The following is a 25,571-nucleotide window of genomic DNA, read 5'->3' on the forward strand; positions in this document are numbered from 1 at the left end:
CTTTTCATTTTTCACCTTTTGAATTGATAGTGTGCCAATTCTTTTGCATTGAGATGATGTGCCAAAAAAGATTACTGTGACCATGATTTACACATCCTCTGCTTACTAGTTAGTGGAAGAGCCTATTCATTGATTTCATATCATTTTCTTCTTCATGAACATTCTACAACTTTTGAAGGACTTTCCCATGGTTGCTTGTTATGGTCTATATGCCATGAAAATGACATGATATCAGCTAGTCTATGCACCTTTTAAATTACATGAAGATGGGAAATAATTTTGATTATATTTGGTTATGTTGCATATATCACCTCAAACTGGATCAAATCCTTCTTCAATATGGATTCAGAAGTTTTTATCATCCCTTGATGTCCTTCATATTCCTCAACAAGAACTGTTGGGTTGGACTTCACAGAAAAACAGAGGAATGACAAGACTGACCTTGGAGAGCTCTACTTATCGTGTTAATACATACATATTTACTAAATAGATGATGAAATCCTCTTAGTTTCTTCTTCACTTTTTACCCTTTTAATGGGACAAACTCGCAATTAGGACATCATTGGGTAACAATTCCTGATCCTTAGCTGCTGTAGAAGGGGATTATGTTCAAATACCCTGTAGTGCTTTATGCCTTTATCTATGTTTCCTTTTATTATTATTCTTCGCAATAAGTGTGTTAAAAAGTTTTATGTAAAATGATTGGGCTCCCAACATTTACCATTTCACAAAAAGAAAATCACTATATTTTGCCCTCTAAAAAGAAGAAAGAAAAAGGAAAAAGTACTGTCCCGTGAACTTTGCATTTACCCCCATTTTGTCCCCCTCCCCTCTGCCACTGACACCTGGCCCCACTCAAACTCCTCCCTCAGGCCTCAGGGCCTCAGTTGCTTCACCACTCACTACTCTGCCCCCCCCTCTCCGTTCCCCTCCCTTCCCCAATGAGAAAGTAATCAACAGCCCATCATTCCCTTTAAATCATCCCCTTACTTTTACCAAAACCTTTTCTCCCCCTCCCCCCCCCCCTCCCTTTCCAAACCCATTCCCATTAGCATTAGTTTAATGCCCACCAAAAAGATATCAGAATATTTATCTGATAAATGCCAACACCAAGCTGCAAAGGAAAGCCTGTGATCGGTGATCCCCTGTGGTGGGTGAGACAGGCAACAGCGGTGTGCATGGTTGCATGCAACCCATTGAGGTGCCTGAGTGGTTCAAAAGTTTGGTTCTTTTACATGGGCATGGCACCACATGACCTCAAATTCTATGCAGTGTGTGTACTAAGGGGATGAGTGTTGGATAAAACAAAGGGGTAGAGAATCATTTCCCCCTTGGGAGTGTAGGAAACAAAGGAAAAGACAGAAGTTGCAACATCAAGGTAGGCTGTAGTGTGTGGGTAATGAATAGCTGGGATTAAACACTTGTAGCTTCCTTCTCTCATCTCTTTCATTCACTTCATCTTTTTGCTTTGCTCCAACTTCTTCTTCTCAGTTTTCAATTGAGGTTCATTGGAAAGCAGGTGGTAGTATGTGGTCTTAGGTTGTCTTCCTGGTTTTGATCCTGGAGGAGGAGAAAAGTGAAAAGAAAAGGAAAAAAACTGGCTATTTTGGGTGTTGGGTTTTGCTTGATTTGTTCTTCTTTTTGGTACTAGTGGGAGGATTGGTTTCCTATGGTCCTTGTGGTGAGAAGGAAATAGTATTGAGTTCTTGAGAGGTGGTGCTTAATTCTATCTTCTTCCAAGAAATCATCCATTTTCTTCCTCCCCCTTTTTTATTCTCTTTTTCTTCATGGGATGGTCTATCTTGCAAGGATCCTGATGGGAATATCTAAGCACGCATGAAAGCATTATTGGCCAATTATGATGTTCTTTTCTGTTGGTTTTTATGTCCATAGGCCAGATTTCATATCTTCTTTGAGTACTTGAGACCTTTTAATTCCACTCTCTCTCTATCTCTCTCTCCTACTTGCCTTTTTCTTTTTCTTCTTCTTCTTCTTCTTCTCTCTCTCTCTCCTTCTCTCACAAAATCCAGAAACAATCCGATGATGATGAAAGGGCTTCAGCAACAACACCACCTTGTGGAGGAGAACATGTCTAATCTCACCTCTGCCTCTGGGGAAGCAAGTGTCTCGTCCAACCAGCAATCCTCCTCCTTCACCCCTAACCCAATCCCAGCAAAGAAGAAGAGGAGCCTCCCAGGAAATCCAGGTGCCGCCCGCCCTTTTGTATATATATATATGCTTGAAGAATTGTCTCAACCAAACTTTTACACATGTATGCTTCATGCTTCTTGTATTGACCCAAATCTTTTGGATCTCAGACCCAGATGCTGAGGTGATAGCACTGTCACCCAAGACCCTCATGGCCACCAACAGATTTGTGTGTGAGATATGCAACAAGGGGTTCCAAAGGGACCAGAACCTGCAGCTCCACAGGAGAGGCCACAACCTGCCATGGAAACTGAAGCAAAGGAGCAACAAGGAGGTGAGGAAGAAGGTGTACATCTGCCCTGAGGTAACATGTGTCCACCATGAGCCCTCCAGGGCACTGGGAGACCTCACAGGGATCAAGAAGCACTTCAGCAGGAAGCATGGGGAGAAGAAGTGGAAGTGTGATAAGTGCAACAAGAAGTATGCTGTTCAATCTGATTGGAAGGCCCACTCCAAGATCTGTGGCACTAGAGAATACAGATGTGACTGTGGCACCCTCTTCTCAAGGTAACAGCAACGCTTCAATAATAATGCCATCCCACTAGGACCAACAGGCCCAACTATTGGAATAGGCAAGCATTTCAAGAATGTTTGCATACATGTTGGGAGTAATTAAGGTTTCAATCTTGTCTGGTAAATCGGAACCAAGTCTGCATTAAAATAATTCACTGCATGAATCCCATCAAACAATGAGTGTTAACTGGTCAGGTTCATATGGGTGTTTGTCAAGGAGAAGCGATATAGGAAATACTAATACAGCATTGCCATAAACTCACTAATGGATTTCTTTGTGTCTTTTTTAGTGATATTTTCTCCTTGTGACTTCTGTTACCTTTGCCTTTTTCTTGCCTCTTTTTTTTTTTTTTTTTTTTTTTGTCTTGAACAGGAGGGATAGCTTTATCACCCACAGAGCCTTCTGTGATGCACTAGCAGAAGAGAGTGCAAGAGCTATGGCAGTGAACCCCTTGGCCAATCATCTCCTGTTCACTCAACCAACATCATCTCATGAGCCCTCTTCTCTTCCACACACATCCCTACAAGGCCAGTTCCCTCATTTAATGACTGCCACAGAAGCCAACACAAATATCATGGCCAACCATGGCCTACAGGAGTTCTCACTCAAGAGGGAGCAACAGCAACAACAGTTCAACATGATGCAAGAATTCCCATCTTGGATTGATTGCCAGGGCTCCACATCTTTAAACAACTTAGAGATTCCTTCTTCTATCTATCCCACAAGGCCAGAACAAGACTACAGTCACGAGAACTCAACTGCTCCTCCTAACACCTCTTTCTCTACTCCATATCAAACCTCAGTACCCTCTCCTCACATGTCTGCCACAGCATTGCTTCAGAAGGCAGCTCAAATGGGTGCGACAATGAGCAGAACCCCAAACCTTGGTGAGATGGCAACTCACTCTTCTGGATTTGGTCTTGGCCTGTCTTCACACCTAAGCTCTGGTGATGGTGGATTTGGACAAGGTAACCAAGAAATGACGGTGAATCCTCTCTACCCAGCTACTAACTTTGATGGGTCTTTTGGAGATGCCTTTGGTGGTATGCTAGGATCAAAGAGGAAAGGAAACAGTAGCCATGAAGGAGGAGGAAGTGGTAGTGTTGGTGGAGTAATGGCTGGGAATGATGGGGTGACCAAAGACTTTTTAAGTCTAAGAGCCTTCTCCCACAGGGATATATTTAGCATGAGTGGGATGGATCCTTGCATGAGCTCCTCAAACTATGAGCAGAACCAGCAAAGCAAGAAGCCATGGCATGTTTAATTAATTAGCTACTACTCCAAGGAAGTTTTGATAGGAATAAATTAAGTATGATGGCCTCTACTATTCTTTATCTCGATCTCTCTCTCTCATCCTTTGCCCCAAAGGGAAGAAGGTTTGGTTCCAAATCTCTATTCTTGTCATAAGGTAATTCACTCTTATATATGTTTGCTGGCACTTCCCTCTTGTTGTTGTATGAATACTTTTATCCTTGTTTCTGTAATAATTAAACCCTTGTCTATCCTACCCAGCAATGGATGCGTGTCTTCCTTGTAATCACTTTAAAATAATGGAGAACTTTTGTTTCGTCTACTTCTCTCTAAAGTGCTAATTGTACATTACTAGTTCTTTTTAATGATCTTGAGAACTTTTATTTGAGCTAAGAGAATGAAATATATATATATATATATATATATATATATATATATATATATATATATATATATATATATATATATAGATAAAGATATAGATAGATAGATAGATAGATAGATAGATAGGTTAATCATATGACTACGTTGCACTTTTGAAGGTGATCATGGTAAAGGACTTGCAGCTTGAAAAGCTGGTAAGGAGAATGATTAGTGAGGTGATTGGTCCTCTTTAACTTGGACTTGTCATTATATATCTACACGCATTGGAGGCAAACAGATGAAGGGTGCCAAGGTATCTTTGGCACGATGCGCATACAAATCATCACGGGCTCTAATTTGCACGTTCTAATCTTGATGCTAATTGGTGTAGGCAGTAGTCACTCTCTTTCCCATCCACTTTGGATTCTAATTTTAGAAGCCATTAACATATGAAATTAATCTTTCATTTTAGCACCCTTCCTTTTTCCATACTACTTTGATAAAACTAGATCGACTCTTACCTCAGCTATTGGTTTCAATCATTTTGATGAAAATGGAATCCAATTCCTCCTTAAGAATGTGAAAACTGCAGATGAATATTCTCTGTCAGAATTCCATGTAGTAAACTGTCTACCATATGTGTCAAAGCAGAAGAAAACAAAATTAATGAGAACACTCAATGTATGCATATATATATAGTTGGACCGTTACAGAATGATAAGATTCAATTGTTCAACGTATATATTATTTATGAAATAATGACTCCTTTTATCTAGACTATAATTAGCCTACACTGAGCTTATAAAAAAATTATATTTGTTTTCTTTATTTATTTATTTATTATTTTTATGTTTTATGTAGATGGGGTGTTGGGATTCCAAGTGTTTTGAAAGTTTTATAGAGACAAAGAGCAGGGAGAGGGGGACCTGGAGCAGGTTAGGGTTTTTGAGACGTGATCCTTTTTAGCTTGGGGCAGCTTTTTCTCCTTGTTTTATATTGTCAACGGGCCATTGATAAAGACATGAGCACTTTCTCGGAGGAGGAGCTCAGAAATGGACATGCACGCATACAAGGAGGGAAGACAAAGAGAGAGCACAAAGTCTGAACGAACTCTGAAAGGCACAATACCTATATATATATATATATATATATATATATATATATATATATATATGCCAATATCGTAATATAGCTAGCATGGAGAGGGGATATATAAAGTAGTGAAAGAATCTCCACCTCATGCTCGCTCCTCTTGCCTCTGTTTGTATCTTTTTCCTTAGCTAGCTTTTGTCTACTCTCTCACTCTCTCTCTCTCTCTCTCTCTCTCTCTCTCTCTCTCTCTCTCTCGCTTTCTCTCGAGATGATGCATTCATAAAGTGATGCATGCACCAAGGAATTAAAGCAGCAGCCTTCACGAGGCACTGCTAGCTAGATTTATAATGTATATAGTATATACCCCAATCCCCACTTCTTCTTCTTCTTCTTCTTCTTCTTCTTCTTCTTCTTCTTCTTCTTCTTCTTTAAGAATTAATGAGATGTATTAATCTTCAAGCTATGATGTATGGTCTGACTTGCTCAGATATATGGCGTTTTAAGTTTCATATAGTTTGAAAAATAAACTTGTAAATAGTACTAAGAAATAGAGAGAGAGAGAGAGAGAGAGAGAGAGACATGCCGGTCACAAGATCAGTGGTTGTTAATAATTGAAGGTCTATAGAAGCATATTCTAGTGCTTTAATTCCATGAAACTATTTACTATTTAGTAAGGACTTGTTAGCTTCGAGCTTTGAAGGGTAGCTCTTTATCTGTTAGTCTACGTGAGTATCTTCTTTGTCAACTAAATTAATTAATGTGCATGCATGAGCATGATCACTTTCTAGTGAGATGTATCCTCACATAGAATATATATAGTACTAGATGATTTGACCGTTGATCATTAGGTTAACAAAAGTTAGTCTTGGTCAAAATAAATGCAGTTAATTAACTATATAGTGGATCTGTAATTAACAATTAACTTTATGATCCTTCTTCTTCCAATAACTATATGTAGGTGGTTAGCTAGGAAATAGGTATCAAAAAGTACTTGTACCTTAATTATAGTTGTTTTGACTTTCCAAACACAATTGCCTCTCATGCAACAAGCCAACTCCAAACCAAAAAAGTTTGGTATGCTTTATATCAAATTGCAACTATTAGTCAATTGTTAATTAGGATGTTAGAAGACTTAATTACCTAATAGGAATATAACGAGAATATTGGTATTAATAATACACCATTAGTATTTTTGACTTTAAAAAAAAAAAAGTATAAGGAGGAGAGTAAGTTAAACTATAAATAATAAGAACTGGCAAATGGAATTAAATTAAGAAGAGCTCATGAATGCCGACATCTCCTCCTCTTTCACGAGGGGAATGGAGCTTAGGATTCCCTACTTATATGTTAATCCCTGTCTAGATTTATTAGTTTATGCTCTTCACGTGCATTTGTTCTTAATCTCTCTCGTGATACCTATATCTGTGGAATTATTATTATTATTATTATTTTAAATTTCAAATGGAATGAAGAATAAATTAATGCTGTGCCCATATAGTTAAACCCTTAAATGAAGCTCTCGAGATGGAGATGTTTAGCATGTATAAATTCTACACTTGATATTTTTATATTAAAAATTTAATAAATAACCAAAAAAAAAATTAAAAAAATAATAAAATAAATCTTAAGTTATAATTAAGTAAGAAATATATATATATATATATATATATATAGATATAATATGGAGAAAGAAAAGGGAGGAGGGTACACGTGATCCTAGGGTTGGCCCACGTTTGTCCATGGAACACTTCACGTGCTGACCTTGTTTGTCATTCTACCATGCGAACAAAGAGGTACAAATTTTGCATGCGAGAATAAAGCCTCCCGGGGCCAATTTGGTTTGGTGCCTTTGGACGCTTTTAAGATATCAGATTTCAGAACAGGGTTAAAATTGACATCTTCCATGAATGTTTCTTAGCTCATCTCATCTTACTGCCATCAAATTCAATTCAATTGACATTTTGGATGATAACTATGGCTGCTTAAAATGTTTGTAAGTTAGTAGGAATGAAATATGTTATTAATTGCTATATTAAAAATTGAGTTTCAGAAAATATGTCATTTTATCTATAATTATAACAAAGTGTAACCTTGAGTTTTCACCTATGGAATCCCAAGTTAGTATTTTATGAATCCAGACTTAATAGCTATGATATCTATAGTTATTAATTATGAAATTCGAGAGACTAACTATGAAATTGTATTGGACTGTGTATCAAAATATTTGTTGTTGTACGCAAATATTTTAGTAAATTTAGGTTATTTGCTGTTGTACCAAACATTTCGGACATGTATCGATTATTATTGTTGTACATAAATAATTTAAAAGATAACATATACTGTTGTTGTACACAAATGTTCATAAAATAGCATCCAAATTATTCCAAATACAACTTCATTGTTGAGACAATTGTGGTTTCACTTGGTTTCTAGCTTTAGCCAAAGGAAGGGGAAGCCCTGCCTCCATGCATTGGTGCCTCTTCCATTGACTACAATCTAAGGTGGATTTCAAAAAGTGGAGAACTCATAGTGGCAAGGAGGAGTTTATATATTTTAGTGACAAGGAGAGAATTATTGGTGGCAAGGAGTACGATTATTCCCACTAGAGAAGAGAAAACTAGAGAAAAAAATTAATTATTTTATACTTTACAAATGAGTCTCTTGCATTTAATATAAAGAGAGATTTTCAAAGTTGGTGTTGTAGTAATTTTGGTATCTATAGAAATTTTGGGTGAAGCTGCAAAGAAAACTTAAAAATGAATATTCTGAACTAGAAATACTAAATAGAAGATACATGTAGTGTAAGGAAAACTGGAAAGCAGGGCAAGGAAACTATAACATGAAATTAAATCTAAAAATTTGAGCACAAGGAAGAAAGTTGAAGCTTCATGCTATATAATGTGCTAATCGTATGACAGAACAAGAATTGACAAAAGAAAGTATCCAGTAACTAGAAATTCAGAACCATCGTATTGTCGATGCATATGCTTGACATATTATTTTGTCATTACAAACTGAACAGATTAAGATTGCTACATCTTTTGATTCTTTACTATACATACTTGTAACTATAGCCAAGCACGTTGGTTTTCTAGCAGAAAATAAACTTTAAAGTACAAAGAATGCCGACATGAAGATCAGGAATATAAAATTTCAGTCTCAAGAGTTGAACAAGACCTGCCAAAAAGACTATATCAGTATGTGGATCTGATATTGAATCACTGAATTGCAAGGAACACTTAGTAATGATTGTCCCATAAGACTTACACTGATGGCATAATGTGAAGCTCAAAGACAGCTAAAAGTGGGAAAAAACTTTTAAGAAGAACATTAGACAAAATTATGTAAAAGTTAATGAATCCTGAAATTCTGAAGCAATCTTCAACCTGTCAGAGGGACGAATTATAAGATATAAGAACATGAGTGAGAAAAAAAGAACTCATTGTAGAATATCGGAACATAGCATACCTGGGGAGGGCTAACGAAATTCATCATGAAATCCGTAATCATCTTCCGAAAATATAGCATTATAAAATATGTAGGGGTTTTCTAGCATCTCTGACAAACTCAGACGCCCATCCTTATCGTGATCTGCCTGCATAGAACCAATGGTTCCAGGATAACCAAAGGCATAGTTTGAAGGCTAATTACCAGAACTCTCAAACAACAAAAATATGGTATAAGCAGAACAAAGAAATAATTTGTTGAAGTGATTTAATGAATTTATCAAGCTTCTTTTAAAGTAGGATAGGTAAACTGATCGACATAGTATGCTACTATGCTAGTTGTCACAAGTTGGCCAACAAGAATGCAGCAAATCTATGTCTTGACTGAGGAGATGAAACTTATTAATCAAGTCCAGTAACTATGTGATACTCCTTTATTCCATTTTCTTCTTCAGGACACTCTTCTTCCAAAACAATATTGCTGGTTCTAAGTCTGAATAAAGCTCGAGAATGATTAGGAAGTTCTTGATGTATAGATAGTTCATGTCTAGTCCAATTTTAAACAAAGAATCAGATCCAAATAGATTTATAACAAACATTCTTGGCCTTCTAATTAGCCCTTTCATTTACCCTTCACCAACATCATGAAACTTATATAGAATAGAGATATTTATGAAAAAAAATTCATCAGTAGTAGGATGGGTACTTCAAAAGATATAGCCGGTATCAAATCTCTTCTGTAAAGGAACTCCATCTGCTCACTCTTCATGCTTTCATAGTTTACGGTGCAGTATATAAACAATTAAGCATCCCTTTCCATTGAACTTATCTGGATGTGTTTTAAATAGGCGTTTTGTTTCTTGTGTTCATTTGTTGTTCTGTAGACTTTTATATAGCGTCTTATATACTAGATAATACCAAATTATAACTACTTTGTTTAGGATATAATGTTGTCTAATACCAAATCCATATCCATATCTAGTCAGAACAACCAATGATGCATATTTGATACCTATATCTGTATAAAGATTCATTAGAGAAAAGTAGGTATAACTACAGGGAGGCACTTAAAAAAATGAAGGAAAAAAGAACTACATGTAGGCAGTACGGTATGGACTTATCAGGTGCTTTTACCCTATTGATGCATACTTCATACATGAACTGGTGTTTCTTTGTGTTGTATGTCCATAAAGAGTAGCATATACTTGAGTACTTATCTAAACATACAAAAGACATTTCTAAAACGTATATACACATCTATGATGTAGATTCATATTGAATGTCTTTCAGCAACAGAAAGAATGACTAGAACTCCAGAGAAGCTATATTACCTGTGATATCATATAATCAGCTTGTTGCTTTGCATATTGATGCTCTGATGGGTGAATATTCATAATTACAGGTTTTAGTTCAGCTGCCGATAAGAACCTGAAAAGGAATGTTGCAAGGTTGAGTTTCCAAAATTTCCAAGATAGAAAGTACTGCTCACAATGCATACCCATCCTTGTCCTGATCAAGGTCTGAAAATAACTTTTTAGCAGGTGCCTCCTCTGATTCATGCGGAGCTTCATGATGATTTTGTACTAGGTTAAACAACTCATTGAAAAATTCTTGAAAATTAAGCTTCCCATCATTGTCCTTATCTCTTGCCCTGAAGCAAAACAATTCCGGTAAGAAAACCTAGCCATCCATATGGTGATTTACTTAAGCAAGCTAACTAATCTCTTTCAAGAGAGACAAGACACAAAGCAACAAAAGCAACATGATACAAAATATTAAAAACTCAAAATGCTTTGATATTATGGAAGAAAAAGATAAAGTTGTACCATATGAGAGCAATCATAGGAAATTCTCTCATATCCAATAATAAAAAGTTGACCTCCATCTGCAAGATCTTCACATAACCATCAGCTACTAAGTTGTATCTCACACTAGTATAATTTACAAATAAATGAGCCATAAATTCTTCTAACAATGGAGAAACTACAAAGAGCATATGTTCATACACCATATTGGTACAAATGTAATTACTCCTAGTTCAGTAATATGCTTTTCATGAGCTACAACCAAATAGTTGCTTACCTTAATGATAGTTGTGCAGGCAAAGCTTGTTTATACTTTATATGCATAGGGTACAGTTCCACCTCCATTAGATTTACCTTTTAAAATATAGAATTGAACAGGTAAATACAATAACACTGTCCTAGTTGTACACAGTCAGGGCAAAACTTATCTAATTCCATATGGTCTTAAAATCTCTTAGCAGAATAAATCAAATTTAGTTTTATGATATTCAAGTACGAATGCATTGATACTACTGTAAAATATCAAACATTCCAGCAAGTTATCAATAGAAACTATAATATATCAAGTAAAAGGATGGTAGCTAAAGTAAGCAACAATGTCTAACACCAAAATGAGAGAACAAGAACAAAAAGTCCTGGCAATGTGTTGCACCTGACTTCCTCTTCGCACAACCAGTAGATCAGCTTTGGATTGGCACTATCTGATGGATGCAAGAAGCTGAAGGAACACGAAGTAAATAATCAGCATGATGAGTAAGAGGAGAATAAATACAACTAAGACAAGAACGCATACTCGTTAAACTCTGTTAGATTTAGAAGACCATCGCCATCTATATCTGAAGCATTAAAATGGTCCTTATTCCACCAACCCACCCCATCATTTGCTGAATCATTATCTGGCAACAAATCAAAGACATTCAAACAGAACAATCTATGACTTCATCTCTGTGACAATTTGACATGATAAATTATCTCAAAAACATCTGTCATATCAACTCCAAAAGCACAAACTGAAAGTAGACTTCAATAGAATATTATAAGAACAAGCGATGGCCAAAACAAACTTACTAAAACTCTAAGACATGGAAAGTTGTTAACGGCAGGAACCAACTAAAGAACTAGCATATGAACTATTTGCATAAACTGCTAGAAATTAATTGTCAATGTCGCGAAAAATAGAAACTGAAAAGGAGGGCTTTGGAGGAAGCAACAACAAAAGTAGCAATATTTGAGAGGAACCATCATTGAGGACTACACGAACAAAGATGGAAAACATAAAACTTTGTGAACTGTTAAGAGAGAAGGCAGGTTTAACTCTTTAGTTCAATAATTGTTGAGTGTTGTTAACATAATAAGAGAAGGCAGCTACTGTTTATTTGCTTCATACTATTCTTCTACTGACAGTTTAAATCTCAACTTGTATGATCCTTCTCATGACCCATCCTTCGACTTCTGCATACATCTTTGTCCAGCCTTTTCTTGATCTTCCCAAATACAATTTGATGAAAATGGAAACCGTTAAGCGTCGTGTAAAATTCCAGAACAGGTAAGAATTCCTCTATTTCTATGCCAACAATTTTGTAAAAGCTCAGGAGGTGCACATATTTTAGGGTACCAGTAAAGGTGAATCAAACCCCCCAATAAATCAAGTTACATCAAATCAAAGATATAAACATCAACTTTTAAGATCAAAAACCTAATTTTAGCACAACTAACATCTAAGATCAACCCAAAATGGTAAAAGAATCAAAAAATCAAAGCCAAAGAAAAGTTTACCCAAACGAGGGATCTAACTGACCATCGATTCGCCCGGCCCAGCTCGGCCTCTCGTACTCGTCGAAGGAGACGAAACCATCCCGATTCTTATCGTGCAGCTTCATGTCCCTCTTCGTCCGGTGCATCACATCATTCTGCGCCTGCACGAGATTCCATGCGGCGAGCTCCTCCGGGGTGATGAAACCGTCGGTAGGGGCCACGTCGACCTTTGGGAAGAGCAACAAGATCCGACTGGTCACATTAAAATGGTCCTCGTCGTTGATGTAGTCCTCCGCGTTCCCGAACTCCTTCCACTCGGGCGCCGACTCCATCCCCGGCGCCGGCTTCTCCTCGGGGTAGTGGGCCCGCTCCCACTCGCGATCCTCCCGGCGGAGCTCTATCTCGGATATAATGGGGTCGAAGGGTATGGTGTGAGCGGCGCCGGAGCCAGCGGTGGCCGGCGGCGAGGGGGAGAATGAGAACGACGACCGGAGCTTGAGGCGGCGATGGGAGCGGTAAGGGCGGGTGGCGGGGGCGGAGAGGAGAAGCACTACTACGACGGCGATGGTTAGGTAGAGCAGTAGTAGAAACGAGGGTTTCGCCATCGCCATCGAGGACGACGAGAAGAAAGGGTAGAAGAGGCGATGAGTTCTCTTAGTTTACTGGTGGGGGCTTATAAGGCTATAAGCAAGGTTAGAGAGAGAGAGAGGGGGGGGGGGGGGGGGGGGGGGGGAGATTAAGACTATATTTAGTGACATGGAAAGCCCTGATTGGTTCCATTGTTGAAGAGTCGCTGATGTGGATGGGATTCTAACGTTTGACAGGAGTAATTTTTTGCTTGGCAGCATCTGAGTAACCTTGGAAGATGTTCACTACATAGGTTAAAGTTCTTCTTCCCAAAAACGGGGTGATGCAGATGTGTATTCTTAACGTTATCGTGCGACGAAGGAAACGGAAGACAAGTGTGCGTTGCATGTCGGTATGGACGTGGATCCTCTGCAATCCCCATTAACCGAATTTTCCTGCATTTTTTGCTTGGCAGCATCTGATTGGCTGAGATTTCTATTTTCCTGAAGGTATAATGCCTTCTTCACTTGTACTAATTAGTAACTTTGCACTCTTGGAAGATGTTCACTACATAGGTTAAAGTTCTTCTTCTCAAAAACTTTATGTCATAATTTTTGGTCATCTGCTTTACTTTCGAAAAAAGTACAAGTGTTGGCTTCCAGGAGAGAAGAGGTAAGTAATTTAGGTCATAAGAAATGTTAGAAGGGTATACGTATAGGAGAAAATTATACGAGCTAAGAATACATTGATTAAAAATTAGAATCCGAAAGTGGAACAGTTCCTAAAACTAATAATCACTTTTAACTCTCTTCATTTCCAACAACTAAACAGGCCCAAATTATTTATAGCTAATACTGGTGGGCCGTCCAGGCTCCGCCTGAAAAAGTTTGGACCATGGCAAAGCCTAATCAAGCCCAACATGGCCTCCAATGAGGGGCAGAGTCCACCAAAAAAATATAGAAAATCTTCTGCTAACTAGTTTGTAGATTGGTTAGCCTCCATGAGGCAATGAGAAAAAGACTAGTTTGTAGATTCTCCAAAGTTAGGATCAGAGTTTCATAGTGCGATTTTAACGTATAGGTCTGGAAGTTGTTGATGGTCACTAGCATAGAGGAGATCCTCAGCAATGGCCACTGGAAGAATAGCTGCCATATTGATTGTTCTGCAACGAAGTGAAGATCTCTGAAATGGTTATTTGCTGGCTTGATTCAGGGAGAAGTCAAGAGGAGACATGCAACCAAGAGCAGGCCTCTAAGACTATTAGACCGTGTGATGTGCCCATATCAACAGTTAAACTTCAGAATGGGAATCTTCAGATGAGTTGAATGTTAAACAGGTTCTGTTCTTTTGCTTTTGGGTTATCAGGTGTCAAGTCAAGAGAGCACTCAAGTGGGGAAGGAATTTACTGGAAAGCTATTCCTAGAGGCATTGTGACATTACGTCCTCCTCATCGCATGCTGAAATTAGAGACAAATTAATGTTGACAACGGTGTAATGGTTGTTGATATATACCCTTACTTTGAAGTATGAAGGGGATGGTTCACTTGTTTTTCTTTTCATTCTGAATACTAAATCATGTTTCGATTAATTGATATCATCAATCCAAAAACATTTGTATACATAAGCCTTTTTAACCATCCAAGAGCATGCAATAGAAATATTATCCACCTTTAACCATTTGAGTAGAATCCTGTTGGACAATAACCAGGTTGATATTGCTGTCTGTGAAAGTTTAGATTTCGTTTTCATCCCACCTCTCGTTTTTTCTTTACTATCATCATGCATGTCGAAGAGAGAGATCATATCATATCAACCTGTTTCAATCAATTGCTATCAAATTGATGAACGGTGATGTTGAAGAATTGATTCTTTCTTTGTTGACGAATTGAAATCAGACATATATTTGACAAGTTTTCCTGTCTAAAAAAGAGATAATAAACCATTCAACTCATTTTTATACATGTTCATAGAGGAAGTGTGAAAGCCCGCTCCTTTCTCCGGCCTTAAATGATTATATTTTACTTTGTTTTTAAAATGATAGACTTTATTCTAGAAATAATTATTCTTATCTTCACATATATTCTATAATAAAAATATAATAATTAGTATATATATATACAATTTATATCCTTTGATTTATATAAAGAAAGTTAATAGGATAAATATTAAAAATAAATTAATAATTGAATTAGTGTGTCATATAAAATATAATTGTGATGAATCATATTTATATTATATAATGAGATCATTACGATGTCCGGTTGTTATTTTAAAATAAATTAAAAAAATTATCCTTATCGTAAAAATGGGAACTTAATCACTTATTGTTTTCTTTCTAGAAAAATAATTATTCAATTAGTATAGACTATGACTGATTAATGGTGAGGAAATATATCGATATTTCCTATAAAATATTCCACTTGTCTCACTCTTTTATTTATTTTTTTTATTTGTTCTTCTATCAATTATTTTGCATCGATCACAATAGTGGCACTTATTTTATCATACTATCATAATTAAATTATTCTTTAAGCACTCTTCCTAAACAAAAGCGATTTTATGGATAAAATTAAATAATAGACTAGAAAAATGGCTATGATGTGAAACTATGGTTCACAAGGCCACGGCATTGGAAGATAATTTAAGATATAGATTTTGTTATATATATCATAGAAGTAGGTTTTAGAAACATATTGGAATTTGAACAGGAATATACCTAAAGATTATGGCATGATTTAAGCCGTCCTGGTTCTATTTTATTGCATTGAGAGTCGTGACAACTCATGGCTTAACTAATGACCTTTTTATATTATTACCACGAAGTAATCTTCAATTGCTTATATAATTGATGATGTATTGATATCTTAGTTTTATGCTTCTATTTCAATTGCCATAATTCGTTTGTCTTTCTTGTGAAATTGAAATTATGACACAACTACTTGCTAATAATAATAATAATAATATTTTATTTTATGTGTTTAGGTATAAATTCACTTCACTCCTTATAGTTATTTCATTAAAGTTATTTCATCATATTTAGTCACACTATAAGTTAAATTTGAAGATATTTATTAGAGTAAAAGTTAGGGTATTTAAAATATATCAATTGGATTTCAAATAACAAAATTACAATAAATATTTTTTTTCGTTGAATACATTTGTCAAATCTTTATTATTTAAAATATGTTCAGTATTGTTTTAGATGAATTGAAAAACTTATTCAATTCTCTATAACTTTATCTCTAATAAAATTTTAAAATGTAACTTGTAATTTGGTTAGATACGTCGAAAAAGTTAATAGTTGTAAGATAGTAAATTGACACACACACATAGAATCATAGAGGGCCAACTATAAATAAATATAATATAATTTCTCCATAATTATAAAAGGGAATTTCTCAGTCCTTTTTTAAAAGAAAATCTGTATGCATAAAATTTTATTAACCATACAACAACATATACACCGATGATAACTTTGATACAAATTAAGAGGGAAAATAGAGCAACGAACCACTCGAGATAAGATCGATACTTGATTATAGAAGATAGTCCAAATGGATTCACAAGCATTGAGAGAGCCTAAAATCATATTGTGGCTCCTTCATGATCCTCACCTACAAATCTCCAAAGTCTAGGAGTGTGAGAATCACTAACTATAACCAAAACAAACAAAATAAGAAAATTGAACACTCATAGAGTTTATAAAGCAACTCCCACAGAAGAACCAAAAGGGAGAGATGGACAACCACAAACACCATAGTATGAGCCACTGATTTGATGGTGCATCTTCTACTTAACATCATATAAATCCTTGACAATTATTGAACCAATTCATCTGCTCTTCTTTCACTCAATTTCTTTCTTCTGACCATCTAATAAATTGCTGAGCTTCTTCTTGGCATGTCTTATTTGGTATCCATTTATTTTCTAAAACTTACTTGAGATGCAGCAGATATGTCGACCAACAATACGTACATTTAGAAGGATTCACATTCTGACCACAAGTTGTAAGTTTTGCGGTACTTCTCTCCGAGCATCAGCATTCCACTTGTGAATTTTAACTCTCCTTTCTTTTTCAGCTTTGCAGTAGTCCCCAATCTCCTTTTCTATCAGTTTGAACCATAACATTAGGCTCTTGTAGTCAAAAAGTAGGTACCAAAATTTACTAATTGTTCTTACGGATGAATTTGATTTTATCTATGAATAACTTCTAATTTGATAATAAATAGTAAAAATGAGTCATAAAAAAATGAAAGTATTAGAAAAGAGAATTAAAAAATAGAGGGTCATAACTCGTTTAAAATCTAATCTGTATCTATAAGTTATCTAATTTATATCTAAAAATTATCTATATTTATTTATTTTAAATCAAATTTTAATTTTTATTATTCATTAAATATCTGTGTACACGAACTAAAAATATAAATCCGAATACCGTTGGTTTTCATCCCTACCTATCCATGGATTAAAAATGTGGCGGCCAAACATGTTTTCCCTCGGGAGATCCGATTATATCCTGCTAAGCGTACGGAGGAAACCCCTGCAATTGTGGATGCAGACCATCCAACTCAGCGTCAGTAATATTCTCTTCAACTAACTCGGTCAGAAAATCGCCATAATGTGCTCATCAAAAGAAAAAGAAAAAAAAAGGAATCGCCATAATGTCGACATTCTGATCTCCGAACGATCTCACCGTGTAGCCGATCAAACGGATGAAACACACGGTGACTCCGGGAGCTCGATTTCCAGCCGTTCAGGTGGGCCCCAGTTAAATCCAACCACAAAAGCGGCCAAGCCTTCAGCGCCGGAATTGCACATCCCACACTATCCCAAGCCTCGTAGCCGTCCGATCCTGTCAGTCCTGCAATCTCGATGCCTTCACGTGCAAATGACGTGGTGAATGTGATACTCTCACCCCGCCACTTGGCCGCAGTGCACATCCACTTCCGGTCTGCGGCGTGATTCGGGATGTTGGATGACGACATACCTCTTTTCGAACTCGGCGACTTCCGCTGCACCGCACCGCCCCACCACACCGCTACCCCTTTTCTTCTTCCCCCCCCACCCCTCCCCCCCCTCCCTCTCTCTATATTTCAATGTCCACAAAACCCCACACGAAACAATAGAGTGAAAAAATTTATTTGATCGACGTGCTCCAATTCCTCCTCGATATTATTCTTCGAGGCAAGTATTCCATTCCCGCAGTAAAGTCCTCGAATTCTCTCCGTTTTTCTCTAACCAAAGATTTCGATTTCTTCCCAGGATATGGACTACTCTATCTACCGCACTCGATTCCGCGAGGGATTGCGCCTTGTCTCCGGTAAAAATCTTATCTTTTTGCAATTTTAGGCCTAAATTTTTTTTGGGTCCGTGAGATTTTGATGAATTTCTACTCTTACAAGAAACGGTATCGGCATCCGTGGCGACGACGAGCTGCGGCGCCGCGGAATCCGACGGCTGCCGTAACGACGCGGCGGCGCTGCGGCTGAAGATCGCGGCGATCGCCTCGATCCTGATTGCCGGGGTGGTCGGCGTGGCGCTCCCACTCGTAGGGAAGAAGCGCCGGTTTCTTCGGACGGACGGGGGCCTCTTCATCTTCTTCAAGGCGTTCGCCGCCGGGGTAATCCTCGCCACTGGGTTCGTCCACATGCTCGACGACGCCGAGGACGCGCTCACCGACCCGTGCCTCCCGGAGTCACCCTGGCGGCGGTTCCCCTTCTCGGGGTTTGTGGCGATGCTCGCAGCGCTCGCGACCCTCGTGGTGGAGTTCCTGGGCACCCAGTTCTACGAGCGCAAGCACAGAGACGAAGCCCAAGATGTCATAGCAGCGGCGGCGTCGGTGGCGGTCTCGGCGGGCGAGGAGATCACAGTCGCCCTACTTCCGCCGGAGACGGAAGAGAGGAATAAAGCGATTCATATAATTGGGATGCATGCGCATGCGGCGGAGCATAGCCATCTACACAGCCACCACGGCCACGATCATGGCTTCGCTCATGTCCACGGGCACGATAACGAGGCCCAGGTTTCTTCCCATGTTCGGCATGTAGTTGTGTCCCAGGTAATTGACCTTTTCCGCCTTTTTGTTTCTTCAAACCTAATATGTTTGATAGTGATTTTATTTTTTGAATACTCGAAAAGATTTCTAACCACTCTGTCCTCGGAAATTTCTCACTAGATTCTGGAGCTTGGAATAGTGTCGCACTCAGTGATCATTGGGCTATCTTTGGGTGTATCCCGGAGCCCATGTACCATAAGGCCTCTAATGGCTGCCCTATCTTTCCACCAGTTCTTCGAGGGCTTTGCATTGGGTGGTTGCATCTCCCAGGTCAGTGACCTCCACATCTTCTTGCTCTGCTTTGCTCCAAACTTGGGTTCGTGAATCTCATGCCAATGTTGGTGATTCATATTTGTTCCAGGCGCAATTCAAGAACTTGCGGGCCGTACTCATGGCTGCCTTCTTCGCGGTCACGACGCCCACCGGGATAGCCGTCGGGGCGGCGGTCGCCTCCTTCTACAACGCGAACAGCCCGCGGGCCCTCGTGGTGGAGGGATTGCTGGATTCGGTGTCGGCCGGAATCCTCATCTACATGGCGCTGGTCGATCTCATTGCGGCAGATTTCCTCAATACGAGTTTGAGCTGCAATACGAAATTGCAGGCGGCGTCTTATGCGGCACTTCTCCTAGGGGCTTTGGCCATGTCGGCCCTTGCAATCTGGGCTTAAGCCTACGGTGGTGGTCTCGGTTGTTGTTGTGGGAAAACAACCATAATGCCCAGGTGTTGTACAATAATAGTTGGTTGTTCTTAGTTAGTTTTCTTTACTTTATAACTTCATTTTTTTTTTCTTTTTTCAATGAAGATTGTGGATTGGTTATATTTCAATGGAAGCTATATCAAAAGTTTTTCTTATTCACATACTACATGGTGGCGTTTCTTTCCTGCACAGATGGCACATATTTATGAATTAGATTTTTTTTATAAAATATATTTTACAACGAAAAAGTCGCTTACGTATACTTTTCTTTTCCTATTAAATTATTAAAACTTAATTTAAAAAGTAATGGAAAGAAATATAGATCTAACTATCAATTTTAGTGCGGCGAACAAACAAGAGATCCTTTTAGGTCTGTACGATATCTAGTGGACTCGCTAAAATGTCTGGCAAGTTTAAGATGTGGACGTAATTCATTAATTATTGCTCGCCGTTTAGTCGAAGTATGTGGTATTTGTGTACGGTTACCCAATTGATCAATTTTGGAAGCATGCAGCAGTGAGATCTGGGAGAACATTGCATCGAGGTCGGAGCATCTGGCATCGGATGCACGGGAGATCATTGCATCGACATCGGAGCATCTGGCATCGTACTCAGCAGCCTTGACCTCTTCTTGGGGACGGGGGTTTTGGCCTTTTCGAGTAGGGCTGTCAAAATAATAATCGTCCAGCTCAATAAAACTTAGCTTGATCTACTAAATTAGGCTTGAATTTAATTTCAAACCGAACTTTATATATATATAAGTAAGATTCAGTTTGATTGCATATCAGCTTTGATTTTATGAAGTATAGACTACACTTAGGATTTAATTAAAGCTTGGGTCAAATCTTTTATTCAAGCTTAATTTAAAATAAACTTGAAATTATTTATCAAGCAGCTCAAAATAGACTGAATGCTCGAAAGATCTTGACGGCATTGGCTCAATTTAAAATTAATCAATTTAAGCTTAATCCTTCAAATTTTCTTCCGCTTGAAATTAATTTCTAATCAAGCTTGAACAGATATTGGATTACATCCCTAATATGGGTGGACCAATTTGCCTGATCCAATTCAAATATAGCATGTTCTCTGATGTTTCAACTATGTACATCAAAAGATTATGATCATGCTCAAAGTAGAGTACAAAGAACTTATGGGATTTAAGCAATCTTGAAAAAACTTAGAAACTTTTTTCTAATAAAAAACAGCAAATGTTTAGCTTTTACTAACATTAACAACCTACCATGTAAGAAACAATTATCTGACCATTATATTTTGTGCCTAATGCTTTAAAAATACTGTCATAAATTTGTTTAACTATCAATTAAATATGAATGAGTTAACCCTATATGCAGAATAATCTTAATATCTTTCGTTAAGTTTTTTCAAGACATTAAAAGTGAATACAGAGAAGTAATAAATTTATACTTTTGCTTTCATCTATTGCCCATTTACCCCTAGTACTGTCACTTTTAGCATCCCTCTACTAAGGATGGCAATTGGGACAGGGTCCAGTCGGATCAAAATAACACTAACACTTTGATCCGTTTAATAAACAAATTATATTTTTATACAACTCATTTAATTCGACTCGATCCATTTAACACGTTTAATAAGCATGTCATATTTTTTTATTCAACCCATTTAACTCGATTATTCGTTTAACCCATTTATACAGCTCGTTTAACTCGTTTACATCTATTTAACCCGTTTATATGACGACACCCATTTAACAAAAAATATCACACAATTACACAAATCCAATAGATTTATAATATTATGAGAATATTTAGTAAAAATAAATTCAAATTTGCTCAGCAACTCCGATAGGGGAGGCATCGCCGAAGTTGGTAAAGCAGCGACAATGGAGACAAGGCTCTAAGAGTTGGCTCCCATGACGACGAGATTTGAATCTGTCAAGGAAGATGATGCAGGAGAGGTCAAAGGCGATCGATGCAGCCAGAGATGGAGAGGCGGTTGGAGGAGAGAATGTAGCAAATAGAGGAAGGGAGGGCAGGCGGAGATAGGGATAGGGATGAAGGCACTTGATGAACCGTTGGAGAGGATAATTAGAGGTAGCTAAAGCGATGGCAGGCGGAGTTAAGGACGAAGGTACCACGACAGGCGGCAGATGGTCCCAATAGAAGGAGACGGGGAGTGGGGACGATAGACAGAGTTGGGGAGCAGAGACGTGGCGGTAGGCGGACATAGGGAGTGGAGACGACAAATGGAGATGCGAGAGGTAATAGGCACGACGGCAGACTATCGCCGCTGGAGAGAGAAACGGGGCGAATTTTTTTTCTTCAAAATGTCTAAGAAAGGATTAGATTTGAGTTATATATATATATATATATATATATATATAAACGAGTTGGCGGGTTGGTCCGATCCGTATACTTAAATGGGTGAAATAGGTCTAAAAAGGCCAGTTATATAAATCTGAACATAAATCGTTTATTAAACGGGCTAATCTGTGTACGATCCGAACCGAATTATATTAAATTCAAACTTGATTAAGAGAAGTTATTATGTCGGGTCAAATTTTGCCAACCATACCCTCTACATAAAGATGATGACATGTTATATAATTACTCATGTACCTCTCTGTGGTTTCGGTCCTCGTCTGCGAGGTGTCGACACTCTCGTTGAAGCTCAAATCTAACCAACACCTCACCACAATGTCGACATTCTTCTTCTCCCCCTCCTTAAAAGCCCACACCCTTCCAACTATTCACAAATAAGTCCTTCCGGAAACAAAAAGGAGAAAACCTTTGCGCGCTATCGCCGATGGCGAGCGACGACGGTTGCCGCGGGGAGTCGGAGGCGCTCCGCCTAAAGCTCGAGGCGATGGGGGCAATCTTCGCCGCGAGCGTCTCCGGCGTCGGTATCCCGCTCATCGGACGCCGGCGGCTGCTCCTCCGTCCCGGGGGAACCGGGTTCGCGGCGGTGAAAGCGTTCGCCGCGGGGGTGATCCTCTCGACGGGGTTGGTCCACATGATCCCCAACGCGGCCAAGTCGATCGCCGACGCGTCGATCCTCCCCGAATTCCCTTTCTCGGGATTCGCGGCGATGGTCGCGGCGCTCTGTACTCTCTTCATCGACGTCGTCGGGACGCGGTTCTACGAGAAGAAGCACAGCATGGTGGAGGAGAAGGGGAAGATGAAGATGAAGGAGAAGGAGAAGGAGAAGGAGGTTAGGGTTGGGATCGGGTCATCGGAGGTGAGCGGTGAGGGTAGCGACGAGGCGACGCACATCATTGGGATCCACGCGCACGTCGCGGCGCACGGGAACTGGAAGGGGGACACGGACTTGTCGCACGTGCGCCACATCGTCGTATCGCAGGTCTAATTTTTTTATTCGACTAGGTTTATCAATAGGGTAAATATTTTTCTTATATATATATATATATATTTTTTTTTTTTTGTTGGTTTGCAAAAGGTATTGGAGCTTGGGATCGTGTCACACTCGATTATCATAGGGTTGTCTCTGGGGGTTTCGAAGAGCTCATGCGTGATTACTCCATTGATGGCTGCCTTGTCATGTCACCAGTTCTTCGAGGGGTTTGCACTTGGAGGATGCGTCTCTCAGGTGAGTGAGTTCTTTTCGTTGATTTCTGTCATGCAAGCATAAGTTTACGTAATAATTATTAGTCTCATTGTTGTGTGGAAATTAAAAAAGAAAAAGATTAGATCGATGCTTCTTCACATTTTAATGATCAAATTGAGATAGGTTATAAGCTCTTCTGAGGTCAAAACTTGCATGAACTTTTCACTTTCTCTTTTTCTTTCCCAATTGAAATTGAGTTTATTTTCTTTGAAACCTCATTTTGCCTTAGAAGAGCTTAGTATACTTTTACTTTGACTAAATTAAAGTTGTTTCTTTCACAGGGCGTTATTTCAGTTTGGCTTCTACCCTTTATGGCAGACTTCTATCATTAACTTACTCTTGTAGTCTTGTTCCCATTACAACGAAAACTACTCTTATTTCCTTGTATGCCGGCCACCGCTAATACTTACATTACTTGTATATAAATGACGAAAGATGTGTATCTACCATCTCATGCTTAGTGACGATATTCTTATCATTAAATATAAAATATATTTAAGGGAAAATTACAGTTTACCACTTGGGTTTGGCTTGATTTTATGTTATCCTTTTGTACTTCAAACTTTAGCATTTAATATCCGAAAATTAAGACTAATTTATATATGTTTGATTCTTTTCATCTAAAATTGATTGTGATTTAGTCGCATAAATATTTCCCACTATAAGTAAGTTACTAAATGACTAAACTACTCGTACCATTATCGAGCTGAATTGTTGCAATGAATGGCAGTTAAGTGTCTGAACTAGAAGTGGAAGACTATGATAAAAATAAATTGGGCTAAATCACTGTGGGATAATCTTCAAATTACAATACGTATTTTTTAAAGATATGCATAGTTTTTTCGCAGGCTAAATTTGGGAGTCTACGAGAGATAGTGATGGCCATTTTTTTCGCCATTGCTACACCTGGAGGGATCGGCCTTGGGATTGCAGTTGCATCTGCGTACGATCCTGGTAGCCCATCGGGCATGTTAACGGACGGAATTCTAGACTCGATCTCCGCCGGCATCTTGATCTACATGGCTCTGGTAGGTTTGATTGCTGATGACTTCGTCGGCCACCAGAAGACCAGCAGCTCCCGCCTCCAACTGACCTGCTACGTCTCCGTCTTCATGGGCGCCATGTTCATGTCTTCGCTAGCCTTGTGGGTCTAAACTCCCCCATCAAATTTACTCATTTTTCATACCTTCCTTCTTTTAGTACCCCTACTGTTAAACTCGTATTTTTATAGAAACCACAGTTCTATTTTTTCCCTCCCTGCATTAGAGAATGAAAAAGTTATCACACCCTTTTGCGACTCTCTACTTGTTTTTTTTGTAAATAACTAAATTATTTTTAATCATTTATGAGTCTTAGATATGAGTTAAACAAATGATCAATCCTATCTAAATATATAAATAGTTATGTTTCAATAAGCTTTTTTGTCAATATAGTAAGTTTATTAGTCTATGTTTCAAGTCATGTATGTCGTCGAATAATTGTTCTGAACTAAATGTCTTCAAGACATACTCTAAGTCGGTGTGTTACCGAGCTATTAACCAGACTATCGAGCGGTTAAGCTAAGCCACTAAACCATCTTAAAAATTTTTTCCATAGCATTATTTAAAGTTGAAGTCGAATCCATGATCCTATTAGTTACGAGGAATAGATCTACTAGCTCTATTAGAGTTAGTTAGTATAACTAAAATTCTTTACGAGTGTCCAAAAAGAAAATAAATAATAGTCTTAGAAAATTAAATATTAATTTTGGCTAAGAAATATGCTGAATAATGCACTGGTGCAATTGTGTAGATCTTGACTAACGTATGCATAATTGCAAATTGATTCAATCAAGTCAAATGATTCAATAAAAATTATTAATTTCTTTTTCATAATCTAATTATTGAGATGAAATGATACTAAATAAAATTAACCGGAAGTACCGGTCATATGAACTGAAAATATCGATCACTTTTCTAAATTATAAAGATAAATTAGTTATATTTTATTTTTATCTCTTAACTATCTATTTTTTTTATAAAAAATAAAAATAATAATAAACTTGTAAGAGTTAACACTCTTATTATTAAAGAAACAGTTATAAAGAAAAAAAATACTTAAATTCTAATTATTTTATCAATTAATCTAGTCACATGATGAAAATTATTTCTAGTAGTAACTAACTGGTTAGTATCGATCATTGGTCTTCAACCAAATGTGCCTCTAAAGTCATTAG

At 38.0% G+C, this 25,571-nt stretch overlaps 4 protein-coding genes across 5 annotated transcripts; 3 read left to right on the forward strand and 1 right to left on the reverse strand.

Annotated features, from left to right (window-relative positions):
* Window positions 1-1,104: 1,104 nt before the first annotated feature.
* Window positions 1,105-4,295, forward strand: LOC140764942 (protein indeterminate-domain 7-like). The gene is made up of 3 exons (XM_073103814.1): window positions 1,105-2,206; window positions 2,319-2,715; window positions 3,095-4,295. The coding sequence occupies exons 1-3, from the start codon at window positions 2,041-2,043 to the stop codon at window positions 3,984-3,986; spliced, it is 1,455 nt and encodes a 484-aa protein (XP_072959915.1). The 5' UTR covers window positions 1,105-2,040; the 3' UTR covers window positions 3,987-4,295.
* A 4,080-nt stretch (window positions 4,296-8,375) lies between these two features.
* On the reverse strand, window positions 8,376-13,121 carry LOC140766131 (uncharacterized). Its single transcript, XM_073105571.1, has 8 exons — window positions 12,478-13,121; window positions 11,473-11,575; window positions 11,332-11,397; window positions 10,373-10,525; window positions 10,206-10,302; window positions 8,897-9,023; window positions 8,696-8,814; window positions 8,376-8,605 (listed from the first exon to the last, which is right to left on the reverse strand). The coding sequence occupies exons 1-6, from the start codon at window positions 13,043-13,045 to the stop codon at window positions 8,907-8,909; spliced, it is 1,104 nt and encodes a 367-aa protein (XP_072961672.1). The 5' UTR covers window positions 13,046-13,121; the 3' UTR covers window positions 8,376-8,605; window positions 8,696-8,814; window positions 8,897-8,906.
* A 4,936-nt stretch (window positions 13,122-18,057) lies between these two features.
* On the forward strand, window positions 18,058-19,919 carry LOC140764977 (zinc transporter 7-like). The gene is made up of 5 exons (XM_073103873.1): window positions 18,058-18,185; window positions 18,264-18,321; window positions 18,404-19,059; window positions 19,177-19,326; window positions 19,418-19,919. Exons 2-5 carry the CDS (start codon window positions 18,267-18,269, stop codon window positions 19,721-19,723), a joined length of 1,167 nt encoding a protein of 388 aa, XP_072959974.1. The 5' UTR covers window positions 18,058-18,185; window positions 18,264-18,266; the 3' UTR covers window positions 19,724-19,919.
* Window positions 19,920-22,368: 2,449 nt separating this feature from the next.
* Window positions 22,369-24,710, forward strand: LOC140765403 (zinc transporter 4, chloroplastic-like). Of its 2 annotated transcripts, none has more exons than XM_073104470.1 (3): window positions 22,369-23,092; window positions 23,189-23,338; window positions 23,638-24,189. In XM_073104470.1, the coding sequence occupies exons 1-3, from the start codon at window positions 22,538-22,540 to the stop codon at window positions 23,686-23,688; spliced, it is 756 nt and encodes a 251-aa protein (XP_072960571.1). In that variant the 5' UTR covers window positions 22,369-22,537; the 3' UTR covers window positions 23,689-24,189. The 2 variants fall into 2 exon arrangements, with proteins under 2 accessions (XP_072960571.1, XP_072960570.1); XM_073104469.1 differs by lacking the exon at window positions 23,638-24,189 and adding an exon at window positions 24,205-24,710 and having other exon boundaries at window positions 22,370-23,092.
* The last annotated feature ends 861 nt before the right edge of the window (window positions 24,711-25,571 follow it).

This window comes from Typha angustifolia, chromosome 8 (genome assembly GCF_048772165.1).
Source record: "Typha angustifolia cultivar Huaian chromosome 8, ASM4877216v1, whole genome shotgun sequence".
In the NCBI taxonomy this organism is placed as follows: domain Eukaryota; kingdom Viridiplantae; phylum Streptophyta; class Magnoliopsida; order Poales; family Typhaceae; genus Typha; species Typha angustifolia.